This window comes from Brachyhypopomus gauderio, chromosome 14, assembly GCF_052324685.1.
Source record: "Brachyhypopomus gauderio isolate BG-103 chromosome 14, BGAUD_0.2, whole genome shotgun sequence".
Lineage (NCBI taxonomy): Eukaryota > Metazoa > Chordata > Actinopteri > Gymnotiformes > Hypopomidae > Brachyhypopomus > Brachyhypopomus gauderio.
This window is the reverse complement of record NC_135224.1, coordinates 13,459,720-13,473,535: the sequence shown is the minus strand read 5'-3', so window position 1 is coordinate 13,473,535 and position 13,816 is coordinate 13,459,720. Positions and strand designations below refer to the sequence as shown.

General features: G+C 39.9%; 1 protein-coding gene across 6 annotated transcripts in view; it reads right to left on the bottom strand.

Moving 5' to 3' along the window:
* Nucleotides 1–13,816, bottom strand: part of amph (amphiphysin) — a 48,499-nt gene that overhangs the window by 8,533 nt on the left and 26,150 nt on the right. For 2 of the 6 annotated variants that reach the window (XM_076972162.1, XM_076972167.1), the window contains exons 10-20: nt 12,806–12,944; nt 10,603–10,725; nt 6,462–6,563; nt 6,289–6,312; nt 5,123–5,143; nt 4,686–4,844; nt 2,954–2,986; nt 2,361–2,405; nt 1,390–1,584; nt 899–949; nt 169–228 (exon numbers count right to left, since the gene is read on the bottom strand). In XM_076972162.1, the coding sequence (XP_076828277.1) occupies nt 169–228; nt 899–949; nt 1,390–1,584; nt 2,361–2,405; nt 2,954–2,986; nt 4,686–4,844; nt 5,123–5,143; nt 6,289–6,312; nt 6,462–6,563; nt 10,603–10,725; nt 12,806–12,944 (952 nt within the window). Of the gene's footprint in view, nt 1–168; nt 229–898; nt 950–1,389; nt 1,585–2,360; nt 2,406–2,953; nt 2,987–3,260; nt 4,505–4,685; nt 4,845–5,122; nt 5,144–6,288; nt 6,313–6,461; nt 6,564–10,602; nt 10,726–12,805; nt 12,945–13,816 lie in introns of those variants that run through there. The other 4 variants (XM_076972163.1, XM_076972166.1, XM_076972164.1 and 1 more) reach the window with 4 other exon arrangements.

The following is a 13,816-nucleotide window of genomic DNA, read 5'->3' as shown; positions in this document are numbered from 1 at the left end:
TCAGTGTTTGTGTTGACCCTCTAATTGTTCCATGATGCCACTGACAGAATACTGACAGAATACTCTACTAGCAGAGAACTTGTACTGTTTGTATTTTGTACCCATATGAGGTAGTGCTTCATGTGACTTCACCTACGTTTATCCTGTGTGGGCATAAGTCATAGTTACCATAGTTACCATAATCTCCTGGTGGGGCTGCTCTGTCTCTGGGACATCAGCTGGGGTTGTCTACACATAAAAGAAGGTCAAAGACTGTTGGATCAGGTGTTTGCACCAGTTATTAATGAAATATCTACATATGTAGACTAAATATAACAGCTACATATAACAGATGTATTCATACCGCATATAATGTAAAGTTAGAAATGTTTAGCATCAGTCAGATCAAGGGTTGTCAAAGCTGCACAGTCTAACTCATTACTTCAGAGTATAATTTAGGCATTACTGAATACTGAATTGGTCATGGCTATTTTAAGAATTACACATGTGCAGAGACAAGATCATGTTCTGTACAGAAACGCCCAACGTCTTGCAGAAAAAATCTAAGTAAATAAAATAAAAAAACATAATAAATGATAATAGCAAAACAAAATAATGAATCTTTCATAGGTAATTGAAATAAACCATATGAATGTAATAACAAGAAAATCCAGAAAACACTAGATGCATTTTTATACATCCATTTTCACAACTGATTTAAATTGTCATATGTGGGAGAATGAGTGTGCAAACAACATAATATAAAATAATAATAACAATAAAAATAACAATAACAACTTACAAAGAAAATACAACAGGAGAGTTTTGCATGGAACAGACTGCACAGTTGTGGTGTGTCAGTACTGTAATGCTGCCTAAGTCAATACAGCCACAGCGGGCCTGATGAGGACACACGTACCTCGGTCTCCTCTGCTTCTCTCTCAGCAGTTGTGGGAGACTCCACTGGATTCTTTACAAGCAGCACAGTACACAGGAAAATGTCAGTGGACACTGTTCTCATTATTTAGACCCTCTCTACAGCATACATCAGTAAGAATCTCACCATGGGGAGCAAACTTTACATGTGTGGAAAAATATGCTTGAAAAAATCAGGAAGCAAAAAACATAACGACGATTGCAAACAGGGAACATGGGGACGGGGGTGGTGGAGCACTGACGATGCAGATGATGGGGTAATTATTGTGAAGATGGAGTAATATTGTGAAGATACTGGCAAAGATGCAGATGGTTACGGTGGTGATGATGTGGTGAGGTTGATGAAGATAATGGTGGTGGAGACAACCTGATGGTGACTGTGATGATGGTGACAACCACGTAGATAATAAACATGATGAAATTATATCCTTAACAGCTGTAATGTTTGGGCTGTTACATCCTATTTTCACTCACAGCAGTTGTGTCAGTAGGTGGGCTGGTAGCAGTTGTGGTCTCTGATGGTTCAGTCATGCTCTCTGCAAGAGGAGGAGTAACTGGTCCCTCAGTGGCCTCAGCACTCCCACTGTCTGGGGGTGTGGCTGTGGCCATAGCCGCCTCCCCTTCTGGGGCTGTACCAACTGGTTCCTCCCCTGGGGCCTCAGCCTCAGTCTTTACATCCGTACAACATACATGTGAATTAGAAACACTGCACTATGGACACACACTTTGTCCTTTCACAGGGAACCATTTGAAACTGGATACAATGAAAATATAGGTCAAGACAAACAGGTCTAAAATATACATGACATACCACTGATTTTCAGTTAATACAGTTCTGCCTATTTCGCCGTTATCTGTACATTTGGTTAGATTAGAGAATGCATGAAGAATTTTTACAGTCTGCTCTGCTGCTGGAAAAACATGTAAATGCATGTTTGGTAACCCCCACAGAGAAATAGCTGGGAATCCTGAAAACTCTAAACATTCATTGATATTTATTCACATTTAACTGAATTATCAGCCCAAATTATAATCACTAGTGAATCACCTTTCCCATATAATTATCCTAGATGCAAAGCCTAATTTTGATTGCTTTCCAGTCGTCTTGTTTCTGTGCAAGGTTGCATCTAGAGTTAGGGTTAGAGGTTAGAGGTTAGGGCTAGAAGGTAGGGTTAGAGTTTAGGGTTAAGGCTAAAAGTTAGGGTTAGAGGTTAGAGGTTAGGGCTAGAAGTTAAAGTTAGTGGTTAGAGGTTAGGGCTAGATGTTAGGGTTAGAGGTTAGGGTATGCATGCATCAGTGTGACATCATCCATCACCTCAAACAAGGTTCTTTTTATAATGTAAATATAGAATTCTGAGAAATATAGAGGATTTCTTCAGATACTCCATACAACATTTAAATGACAAGAAATCCAACATGTGCAATAAAAGAATCCAAAGACTCACCATTGTGTCAAAGTTAGCTGCAAACCCTGCCTGTGAGGCATCCATCTGTGGAAACAAGAACATGAGAGAACAAGAGTTACACAGCAAACACATTTAATAATAATTAAGGTTAATGAAATTAACTGAAATAATTAAGGTTAGTTACATTGTTACTCTTAAGACACTGTGTTAGATGTGTTAACTGAACATACTCAGTAATTAAGCACCACTTAAATAAGAATAGTTATACATACTACAGAACACATACTGTACATATAGCTAGATACCTGTACTGACTACATATATAGTTACTGTAGTCATCTTGCTTTATAGCAATATGTTCTACTTATATGCATTTTAACATTATCATCAATGATGCCATTATCAAGATATTTTAATTTACTACTACTATACTATACTTTCAAATGGTCATACTGCAACACACATTAGGAAAGGATTTTCTGAAAGTATTAATTAGTCAACAGCACCTTTAAGTGTGCTGACTAAAGCCTTGCTAGGTTATCTTGGCAGCAATTCATAAATAGTTCCAGTCATCAGTAAAAAAATCAAAATGTCTCTGTGGGCTTTTTCAGGGTGTGTAGTTGCCTCGTTACCTTAGCAAATCCATTAAAAGCTTTGTTGGAAATCTAAACCAAATCAAACAAAGTGTCAGCATGAAACCCCCCAATAAACATTTGATGATAAAATGGGAATGTGCATGCTATTTGAAATCTTCAACATAATCAACAGAACCGTCAAAGCAAGCAGAGGGGAGAGAGAGAGGAACATAGAATCAGGGTCTTTAGACAGAATTCCGGGTTCCAGGGAGGAATGTAGTAGGAAATTGGGGCTTCATCTGCAGATAGGGAAAATGGGTCTTTCACTCTATGCTAGACTACATGGGGGAAGGGATTCAGGTACCTCATCCTTCTGTGTATCTATTTCTTGGTACAACTTTCCATATCTCCGATTTGCAACCTCATCTTCAGACAGGTCAGAGTTCTCTGCCTCTTTCGGACCAGCTTGGGTTTCTGTGCTCACTGATTTGGGCTTCTTGTTATGACCATGAAGGGAAGCATACAGATCTTGAGTCTTGAGGCAATCATTGGGCCATCTTACAATGAAGTCCTCTTGGCCATCAGAGAAAGCACAGATATTACTCGTCTCCCGTTGACAACTCTTACTGGAACTTTCTGGACCAGCTTCCAAAGGAGGGAAGGATGCCCATTGAGGAGGCCTGGTAGACTGTTTGCCACAGTCTGCCCCCTCCCCACTTTCTCTCCCAGTGCTTGTGGACTCCCAGTTTCCTGACACTCCCTGGTTGGTCTCATTGGCAAAAAGGTCTGGAATAATATCATCACTGAATGAATTTGATACCCAGCCTCCAGCAACTGAGTGGGGTGCAACTGGACAACCTGTTGATTGGCCCCCTAATCGTGAACACAGGAGATCAAAAAGATGAGTCCCTGATATATCAAATGAGTCCCTGACATCCTGTTGAGACAACTGTAATGGATCCGTCTCTGATAAATCCGTGTTTGCAAATGGATCATTGCCTGTGTCAAAAGGATCACCCCCTGACACGCCAAAGAGATCATTCCCTTCACCAAATAGATCATTTGCCAAAGAGCTAAATGGATCTGAACCATCTAACACTGAGTCATTTACATTTTCTTTCTGCTGTCTGCTTTGAGTGGCCTTTGTTGCATCATGGTCTAGCCCAGCTGAATTCTGCTCTACATGTTCCATGGCCTTATTACGCTCTTTTATGGGTAAAGAACCATGGCCACCAAAGCTTGCACCAAGAGTGCTCTGATCTGGGAAGGGTGAAACCATATCAGCTGTACCACATTCAGTGAAACCCTTCTGCGCCACACCACTGCTGCAGATGCCCTGGTTTGATAATGTATTTAACCCCTCACTGTCTGCAGCTACAAGATAAGCACATTCTCCATTCCAGCCAGGACTGGCTCCCCACTCTTCAGCAGTCTTGTACTCAGCAGTCTTGTACTCCACGTCTCCTTCACATGAGTTATTTTCCTCATCCTGGGATGTGTACAACACCTGCCCACCCTCTGTGGCCTCTGATTCATCCTGCCCAAACTCATTTGTAAATATGATCCCTGACATGGTCTGTGTTGCTCCTGTGTGCTCTAATCTTTTTGTTGTCTGTACTACCTGGTCACCTGCAGTCCTCAGTTCATCTGTGGCCCAACCTGTCTGATCTGCCGAACCTGTCTCAGCACTGCTTTGAGCTGGCTGTAACTGGGCTTCGCCACATCCCAGGGCACAGTGTTCACAGTCGAGGTTTGGCTCTGGGTTGCGATCTTTATCCTGGTTTCTAACCTCGCCTTGGGCTGCTTCTTCTTGAGGCGCTGCCTCTTTGGGCCAGCCATCTGCAGGAGGCCAGCCCTGCCCATCCACTGCAGCCTGAACACCTTCCAGATCTTCAGAAGTTGAGCCAAAGTCAGCTGTCCAATTGGCAGTGAAGCCAGCATCTGGTGCCTAGTGAGGGGAGGCAGGTGATAAAGCATTACTGTCTAAACAGTGATGGCCTAGAGGTCAACAGATGAGCTAAAGAGAAAGCATAATAAGAAACATGCCAGGAAATTACAGGACATGCAAATGTGTCCAGGGTTAGGGTTAGAGTGATTCATTCAACAAATCAGGAGCACTAATCACAGTGATCACATTGATCTAATCACACAATAATCTAATGGGTGGTGACACTTATCACTGTTCTCTCTCAGGCATGTACAGTTGTTCATGAAGCCATTACTTACAGGTTGGGCCTCTGTATTTGCCTGGAAAACAAATATGTTTCTGTCAAACATTTTCAGTGAATGAAGCCACACTGCAGAGTATTATGTGAACATGAAAAATACCCCATGTGCACTCATGCTGCTAAAATGAAGCACAGAATTAACAGGCCCGTAGCCAGGGGGGATCAGAGGGTTCGTTCGACCCCCCCCCCCCCCCCCCCCCCCCCGCGCACCCTCCCCCTTCCCCCATACACACATGCCCCTCAAGATAGGTAGGCTATTCAACGAATGAATTGTTAATCTCCGGTGGATATACAGACAAACAAATAAGGACAGCAACAACAGACTCACAACAAACTTTAACAGTGTTGCCAACTCTCATGCAATGAGCGTGAGACACTCGCATTTGACTGTCTTCACTCGTCATACATCCGATTTCTCACGCTGAAAAAATCTAGTTTATTTATCTCCGATCTACATCTATGATTCAATGAGTTACTAGTTCGCTCTGGCGCCAACCACTGGTGATCGATCGCTTTGGCGCAACATAGAGGAAACATATAAGACATAACACCCCCCCCCCCCCCCCCCCCCGCATCAAATCTCACTCCTAGTGATTTTGAAAAGTTGGCAACCATGCTTATAATGAATAAAATATGTGTAAATTTAAAGGTTTGAAGTGTGCTCGTGTATTTAGGGGGCATTGGAGTAGAGAGGCAAATGAAGTCCACTTTTGGGGGAAAAAGATCCCCCCCCCCCATCACAATGCTGGCTACGGGCCTGATTAAAAAATCAGAAACATTATTTCCTTTGGTAATTATGTGTTGCGGTGCGGCGGCCCCCTACCAGCAGTATTTATGTCCTGTTTTTGTTGCATTTTGTTCGTCCCTCAGGTGGGCGGGGCCCATTAGGAATTTTGCCACCTGAGGGTTGTTTGTATGTCTATATATGTCTGTATGTTTCTATATGTGTCTTGTCTTTGTACCACTTTTGAGTTGGGGCTCCTTTGATTTATAAAAATTTCATAACATTCTGAGACTGCCGTGATCGCTTCCTTTTGTTTCGCACCTTCCTTGACCGTCACACTATGCTGGAGGATTTCTAACATGGTTTTATTTCTATTGCACTAGCTAATCCAGTCTAGATGAGCACAGAGCTCAAGAAAAACCTTTAAAAAGCTCTCTCACCGTCCAAAGGTCCCAAGACAACGACTGTGCAGAAAGGAAGTGTGAAAAACGTACATTAGCTTCCCATAAGCAGATAACTGAAGACTTTGTTAAAACATAAATCATAATTACTTTTCAAAGAGCACAGAATAAGTCAGAGGTGATTGATTATGATAAATGAGGCATGTAAGGACCTGGGCTGCAGTCGACTGGGTTTGACCAATTGGTGTACTGCTGTCTGGCTTGAATGGATCAAAGTCCAAGTCCAGGAGAGATTCTTCAGCTTTTTCATTCGCCTGCAGAAAAAGAAACGATCAAAGAAAAAGGTGCATGGAGAAGGTACATAAGATAATATGTGAGAACAACATCAGCAGACACAAAACAATATAAAATTATGAGGTTCTTTTAACCCTCATGCCCTCCTCGGGCATTTTTGTACATTTTTTTCAAATTTTTTTTTTCATTTAATTATCATTTTGACTATGTTGCAGCAAGTGGTATGAATTTTTGCAGAAAATCTACTTTTTTATAAAATTTTTGAAATCTAATATTTTTTACTCTTACACGTCATCCATACTTGCTCGATGCATTTTGCACCCTCTGGACACCTTCGTGGCAAAAATGTACACGCACCAAAAAACTGCTCTTAAATCATAATACATCAATATTTTATCTTGCTTTTTTTTTCATAAATCACTTAATCAATTTCAGACCTACTCAAAACTACCAAACATGAAATTATTTTCAGGATTTTAACCCTTTAAATGACAGTTAAATTATTTGAAGTATTGCAATTTTTTTGGAAAAAAACACAAAAAATTGATTATTTTCCATAAAACAAACAGTAGACAGATGGGGCATTGGTGGTAATTAGAGTCTTAGATATGGCAAAGATTAGTAACAAAATTGTTTTGATTGCATTATTATTTTTTATGTAGTGCCAGATTTCATATTTTGCACCCTTTGGACACCTTTGTGGCAAAAATGTACATGCACAAAATCAGCAATAAAATCCTCATATGTCAACATTTTTTTTTTGCTTTTTTTTCATAAATCACTTAATCTACTTCAGCCCTGATCAAAATGATCAAATATTCAATCATTTCCAGAATTTTAACCTTTTAAATGACAGTTTAATTACATGAATGATTAATTATTTGTTTAAAAAACCCACAAAAATTGAATTATTTTCCATATAATAAATACTAGATGGATGGGACATTGGTGGAAATTAGAGTCTTGGATATATCAAAGATTAGCAAAAAAATAGATTTTATTGCATTATCAATTTTTATGCAGTGCCACATATTCCCTCTGAACACCTTCGTGGTCAAAAATGCCCCATTGACTTCCATTGAAACCACGTTTTTTGATCTCACTGCAGTTATAGTATAAAACCATGCATTTTGAAATGTCAGTATTTCATTTTGAAGAAAAGTAGTGAAATTTGACATTTTTACTATATTCCATTGGATTCAGCCATTTTTCCATTTTAGGCTGATGAATGAAATTCTTGTAATTTTGCCAGTTATATTATGGAGTCATGTGACTAACAGGGAAACCCCAAGTGTGTGTGTGTGTGTGTGTGTGTGTGTGTGTGTGTGTCAAGTCAAGTCAAAGTTTATTTGTATAGCGCTTTTAACAACTCAAGTTGTCGCAAAGCAGCTTTACAGGATTTACAAGGTTAACAATACTATGGGTCCAGAACCCTAATGAGCAAGCCAAAGGCGACAGTGGCGAGGAAAAACTCCCTATGATGGTGGGGAATAGGAAGAAACCTCGGGAGAACCAAGACTCAAAAGGGAACCCATCCTCCATTGGGCGGCCCGTTAACACACAAATACACAAGTCACACATAATTCACACAATCAGACTAGGTAAAAGGTAGAATTGAAAGTTCTGGGTTTTGATATTGTCACTGTAAATGTCTGTTGATGAATGCCAGGCTTTTATTCCGTGTCGGAGCAGTGATGCTGGTATTGTAGGCTCCGACTGCAGTGTTAATCCCCAGGTGAACCCCGGTATCAGCACATCCACCGGCAGCCAGACCATCCCCCAGGTGTGTGTGTGCGTGTGTGTGTGTGTGCGTGTTCAGTTTAGAAAGAAAGAAGGAATTGAAGAAAGAAAGAACACTTTTGTTGTAATTGTTATTGCTGTCACAAATGTACAATGGAATTAGAACTCTGAATTTCACTATAACCCCTAACCATAACACAACAATACACACATATGGAACAAGAGGCAGCCATGTAAGGTGCCTGGAGAGCCTTTGCTCAAGGGCCCATAGTGGTCCTAATGAGGGTGGGGTACAGATGGGGGCTGACTTCTCTAACCTCTGGACCAACTTTGAGTTTAGCTACTAAAATTTTAGTTTAGTTAATTTCAAGCAGACCAGCAGGCACTGCAGCATGTGACCTGGTGCTCTCTACAAATACACATGTTACACTTGGTGCAGGTGGTAGAGGACCTCTTCTTTAGGCCTGTGCACAACCAGCACACACCTCTCTTTCTGGTGGCAGTAGTGCCAATTATCAGTTATATATCAGTATATATAAAGAAGAGGACAAGAGGCCACCGGGCGGTCCACCTCCTACAGCTGTAGGAGGCGGACCGCCCGGTGACCTCTTGTCCTCTTCTTTAATTGCATCGATATCTCTGCCTTCAATGCTTTTGTGCTGTTCACTTCTGTGGATCCCTCGTGAAACCAGAAAAGAACATACAGACGGAGGCTGTTCTTAGAGGAGCTGGGGAAATCCATGGTGTCCTCAGAGATTGCGCGGAGACGGCACCCTCCACGTACAGCAGCTGCTGCTGCCATGGTGATGGATTTGCAGGCCCCTGTTGCTTCTCATACAGAAACAACTGATATAGCCATTGGCACTACTGCCACCAGAAAGAGAGGTGTGTGCTGGTTGTGCACAGGCCTAAAGAAGAGGTCCTCTACCACCTGCACCAAGTGTAACATGTGTATTTGTAGAGAGCACCAGGTCACATGCTGCAGTGCCTGCTGGTCTGCTTGAAATTAACTAAACTAAACTTTTAGTAGCTAAACTCAAAGTTGGTCCAGAGGTTAGAGAAGTCAGCCCCCATCTGTACCCCACCCTCATTAGGACCACTATGGGCCCTTGAGCAAAGGCTCTCCAGGCACCTTACATGGCTGCCTCTTGTTCCATATGTGTGTATTGTTGTGTTATGGTTAGAGGTTATAGTGAAATTCAGAGTTCTAATTCCATTGTACATTTGTGACAGCAATAACAATTACAACAAAAGTGTTCTTTCTTTCTTCAATTCCTTCTTTCTTTCTAAACTGAACACACACACACTTGGGGTTTCCCTGTTAGTCACATGACTCCATAATATAACTGGCAAAATTACAAGAATTTCATTCATCAGCCTAAAATGGAAAAATGGCTGAATCCAATGGAATATAGTAAAAATGTCAAATTTCACTACTTTTCTTCAAAATGAAATACTGACATTTCAAAATGCATGGTTTTATACTGTAACTGCAGTGAGATCAAAAAACGTGGTTTCAATGGAAGTCAATGGGGCATTTTTGACCACGAAGGTGTTCAGAGGGAATATGTGGCACTACATAAAAATTGATAATGCAATAAAATCTATTTTTTTGCTAATCTTTGATATATCCAAGACTCTAATTTCCACCAATGTCCCATCCATCTAGTATTTATTATATGGAAAATAATTCAATTTTTGTGGGTTTTTTAAACAAATAATTAATCATTCATGTAATTAAACTGTCATTTAAAAGGTTAAAATTCTGGAAATGATTGAATATTTGATCATTTTGATCAGGGCTGAAGTAGATTAAGTGATTTATGAAAAAAAAGCAAAAAAAAATGTTCACATATGAGGATTTTATTGCTGATTTTGTGCATGTACATTTTTGCCACAAAGGTGTCCAAAGGGTGCAAAATATGAAATCTGGCACTACATAAAAAATAATAATGCAATCAAAACAATTTTGTTACTAATCTTTGCCATATCTAAGACTCTAATTACCACCAATGCCCCATCTGTCTACTGTTTGTTTTATGGAAAATAATCAATTTTTTGTGTTTTTTTCCAAAAAAATTGCAATACTTCAAATAATTTAACTGTCATTTAAAGGGTTAAAATCCTGAAAATAATTTCATGTTTGGTAGTTTTGAGTAGGTCTGAAATTGATTAAGTGATTTATGAAAAAAAAAGCAAGATAAAATATTGATGTATTATGATTTAAGAGCAGTTTTTTGGTGCGTGTACATTTTTGCCACGAAGGTGTCCAGAGGGTGCAAAATTTGAGGAGGGCATGAGGGTTAAATAAGCATTCACCTGTGGTGACGTGACATTGATACTTGGAAAGCCTCCATCAAACAGGTCAATGATTTGATCCTGTGCAACGTCCTTGCTCGGGGTAACTTTGGGAGGAGGGGGCTTCGGAGGCCCAATCTTGAGCTGATAATGTCATGGAGGACACCACAATCCAGCATTAATTAACCACCACCCAACATTAATTAGCCACCACCCAGCATTAACTAACCACCACCATTAATGAACCATAATGCAGCATTAATTAACCACCACCCAGCATTAACTAACCACCACCATTAATGAACCATAATGCAGCATTAATTAACCATTAATTAACCACCACCCAGCATTAACTAACCACCACCATTAATTAACCACCACCCATCATTAACTAACCATCACCATTAATGAACCATAATACAGCATTAATTAAACACCACCCAGCATTAATTAACCACCACCCAGTATTAATTAACCACCACCCAGCATTAGCTAACCGCCACAATTAACCATAATGCAGCATTAATTAAATACCACCCAGCATTAATTAATCACCATCCAACATTAATTAACCACTACCCAGCATTAACTAACCTTTAATTAACCATAATGCAGCATTAATTAACCACCACCATTAATTAACCATAATGCAGCATTAATTAACCACCACCCAGCATTAATTAGCCACCATCCAACATTAAACACTATCCAGCATATGTGCTCATCAGTGGGGAACCATCAGGGCCCTCTATGCCCTCTCAGAGGGCCTAAAATATTCTTAAAACATAAATATATATAATATAATTTATCCAATTTTATTTTATCTACTTACAGTTTGACAATCGACATCTAAACAATTACAAAAATATAAGCAAATAAATTATTCACCCGTGTCTATTCAATCTGTGTTGGAAGGTGAGGGGTTAAGTGGAAGCCTGTGAGCCTGTGTCTCCCCCTATCAGGACTGTGATGCCCGCTGTTTGTTTACAGAGGCCCTGACAGTTATAATTCAGCACAATACCAGTTTCAAATGACAGTAAAATTGACTAATCATATCTTCCCTTTTAGTGGGCAGGCTTAACTGTATGATAATTTCCGCCCACTGTGGCGACACTAGCTGGCATTAGCGTATCACCGCTAGCTAGTTTCGATTCATTCCTTTGACGCCCTCGTGCGCGTTGTTTACATATTCCGCTCCCGAGGAACACGGAGCTGTGAACATTATTTTGTTGGAACCTTATTTTGCTTAAGAAGTTATCTAGTACATATGCTATTGTTTATTGCGTTTTTAAAGCTGTACTGTCGTCTCAATTTTAATGTTTTTTTAATTGCAGGTAATTAGAAGAGGAAACTAATGTTTCGGGGGGGGGGGGGGGGGGGGGGGGGGGGGGTGATGGGAGCGGGCCCAGGTATAATGGTCACGGTTTGCTACTGGTGCTCATACATCAAAATCACACAATGACCCTTCATTGCATCTCAGCTCAAAACTCTCAACTACCTCTACCAAATATTATCTAAGACAAAACATATGATATAACTTATGATATATCATATGTGATATAACTGATATAAAGACAGATAACTGATTATGGCTGCAGGCTACACACACACTTACATCTTCATTCTGTATCATGAAGAAGAGAAAAAAATGGAGATAACAGTAGAAATGACACTCAAATGTGATTGCAGCAGATATTAATAGCTTATATTGTTAATTTCATTGTCTATGTTAACAGTGACAGCAAAGAAGTAACAACAGTCTGTTTTACCTACTAACACTAACCATAACCCCTACCCTAATCCTAACCCCTACCCTAAACCTAACCCCTAAGCCTAAAGTGATGGAAAATCTCTACCCAAAACTCTCCACCAGTAGTTAATATATCAATCCTGCAGATAATCTACCTATTGAGTATTGTAGGCCAGTTTCAGAACAATCTAAAGGGAATAGACTACATATGATCATACACAGCAAAGGATTAAGTACAATCAAAAACAAAGTATTTTATTTGATCAGTTACGACAGCATTTTTGCATTTAAAACATTTCAATTTAATAAAATGAAATCTTATATTTCTGCCCTGTTAACCTTTCTAGGTTTATGTCATGCATCTAGAAAGCTATTTTGAGGTCTTGTAAGAGTTTTGGGTTTAAAAAAGGAAATGTAACAACTCATGTTAATTGATTTATACTGCAGTGGGTATGGAGGCATTCCAGAACCTACCTGCGATGGTGATTTGGGTCGAGGAGGGCCGGGTGATGCTGGCCTCAGTGTGTGGTTAGGACTATCAACAGGACTACCTTCTGGACTCTCATCCTCAGGAGGTGTTGGAGTCCTCGCTAGACGCAGAGGGCCCGAGTCACTGCAAATGACATCATATACATATTCACTCTTACACACAACTGCAAATGACATTTTGCATTGTCTATAATGACATATAATGACATTTTCATATTGTCTATAAATGAGTAAGTTCAAAGCTGATGTAGAACTTCAGATCTTTCTTTATTCGGTTCAACACGTTACTGCACACACTTCTTCGTTCTCCCTTGCCACTGCTCAACATTTACACAAGAGCTCCCCCTGCTGCCTCTATGCAGACTCACTAAACAATACTACAAATAATAACAGATTATTCCACATTATCCACTTTTACATGCACCTATTTACACAATTTGTATTTGCATCTAATGAGTTTTTTGTTATTTTCACTCCTATCAGCAATTAAACATGCATTCTTTCTGCCTTTGACTTTATTCCAAGTACTGCAGTGCTTCTGTGGAGATAATATTGTTAGGTTAGGGTTAAACATACCTTGTCTTTCTTCTATAAGAGAAGGACTAACCGAACTGTACCACATCAATTGTTGATTAATAGGAAGAACCATAAAATGCTTTAAAATCAGAAGGTGGCTCTTCAGAAACATTTCTAATTTAAATACACTGGAAATGCACAAAAGTGAAATATGGAGTCCTGCAAGGCTCCATCTTAGGACCACTATTATTTACATTACATATGCTACCATTGGGCATAGTTATAAACAAACATGGTGTCAACCTTCACTGCTATGCTGATGACACTCCACTTTATATATCAGCCAAACATGATGACAAACACAAACTAGGAAAAATTGAGGCCTGCGTAAAAGATGTTAAATGCTGAATGTGTCTAAACTTCCTCCAACTTAATGGTGACAAAAAGGTTCTTCTGGGCCGGAAGGCCACAAGACAGAAA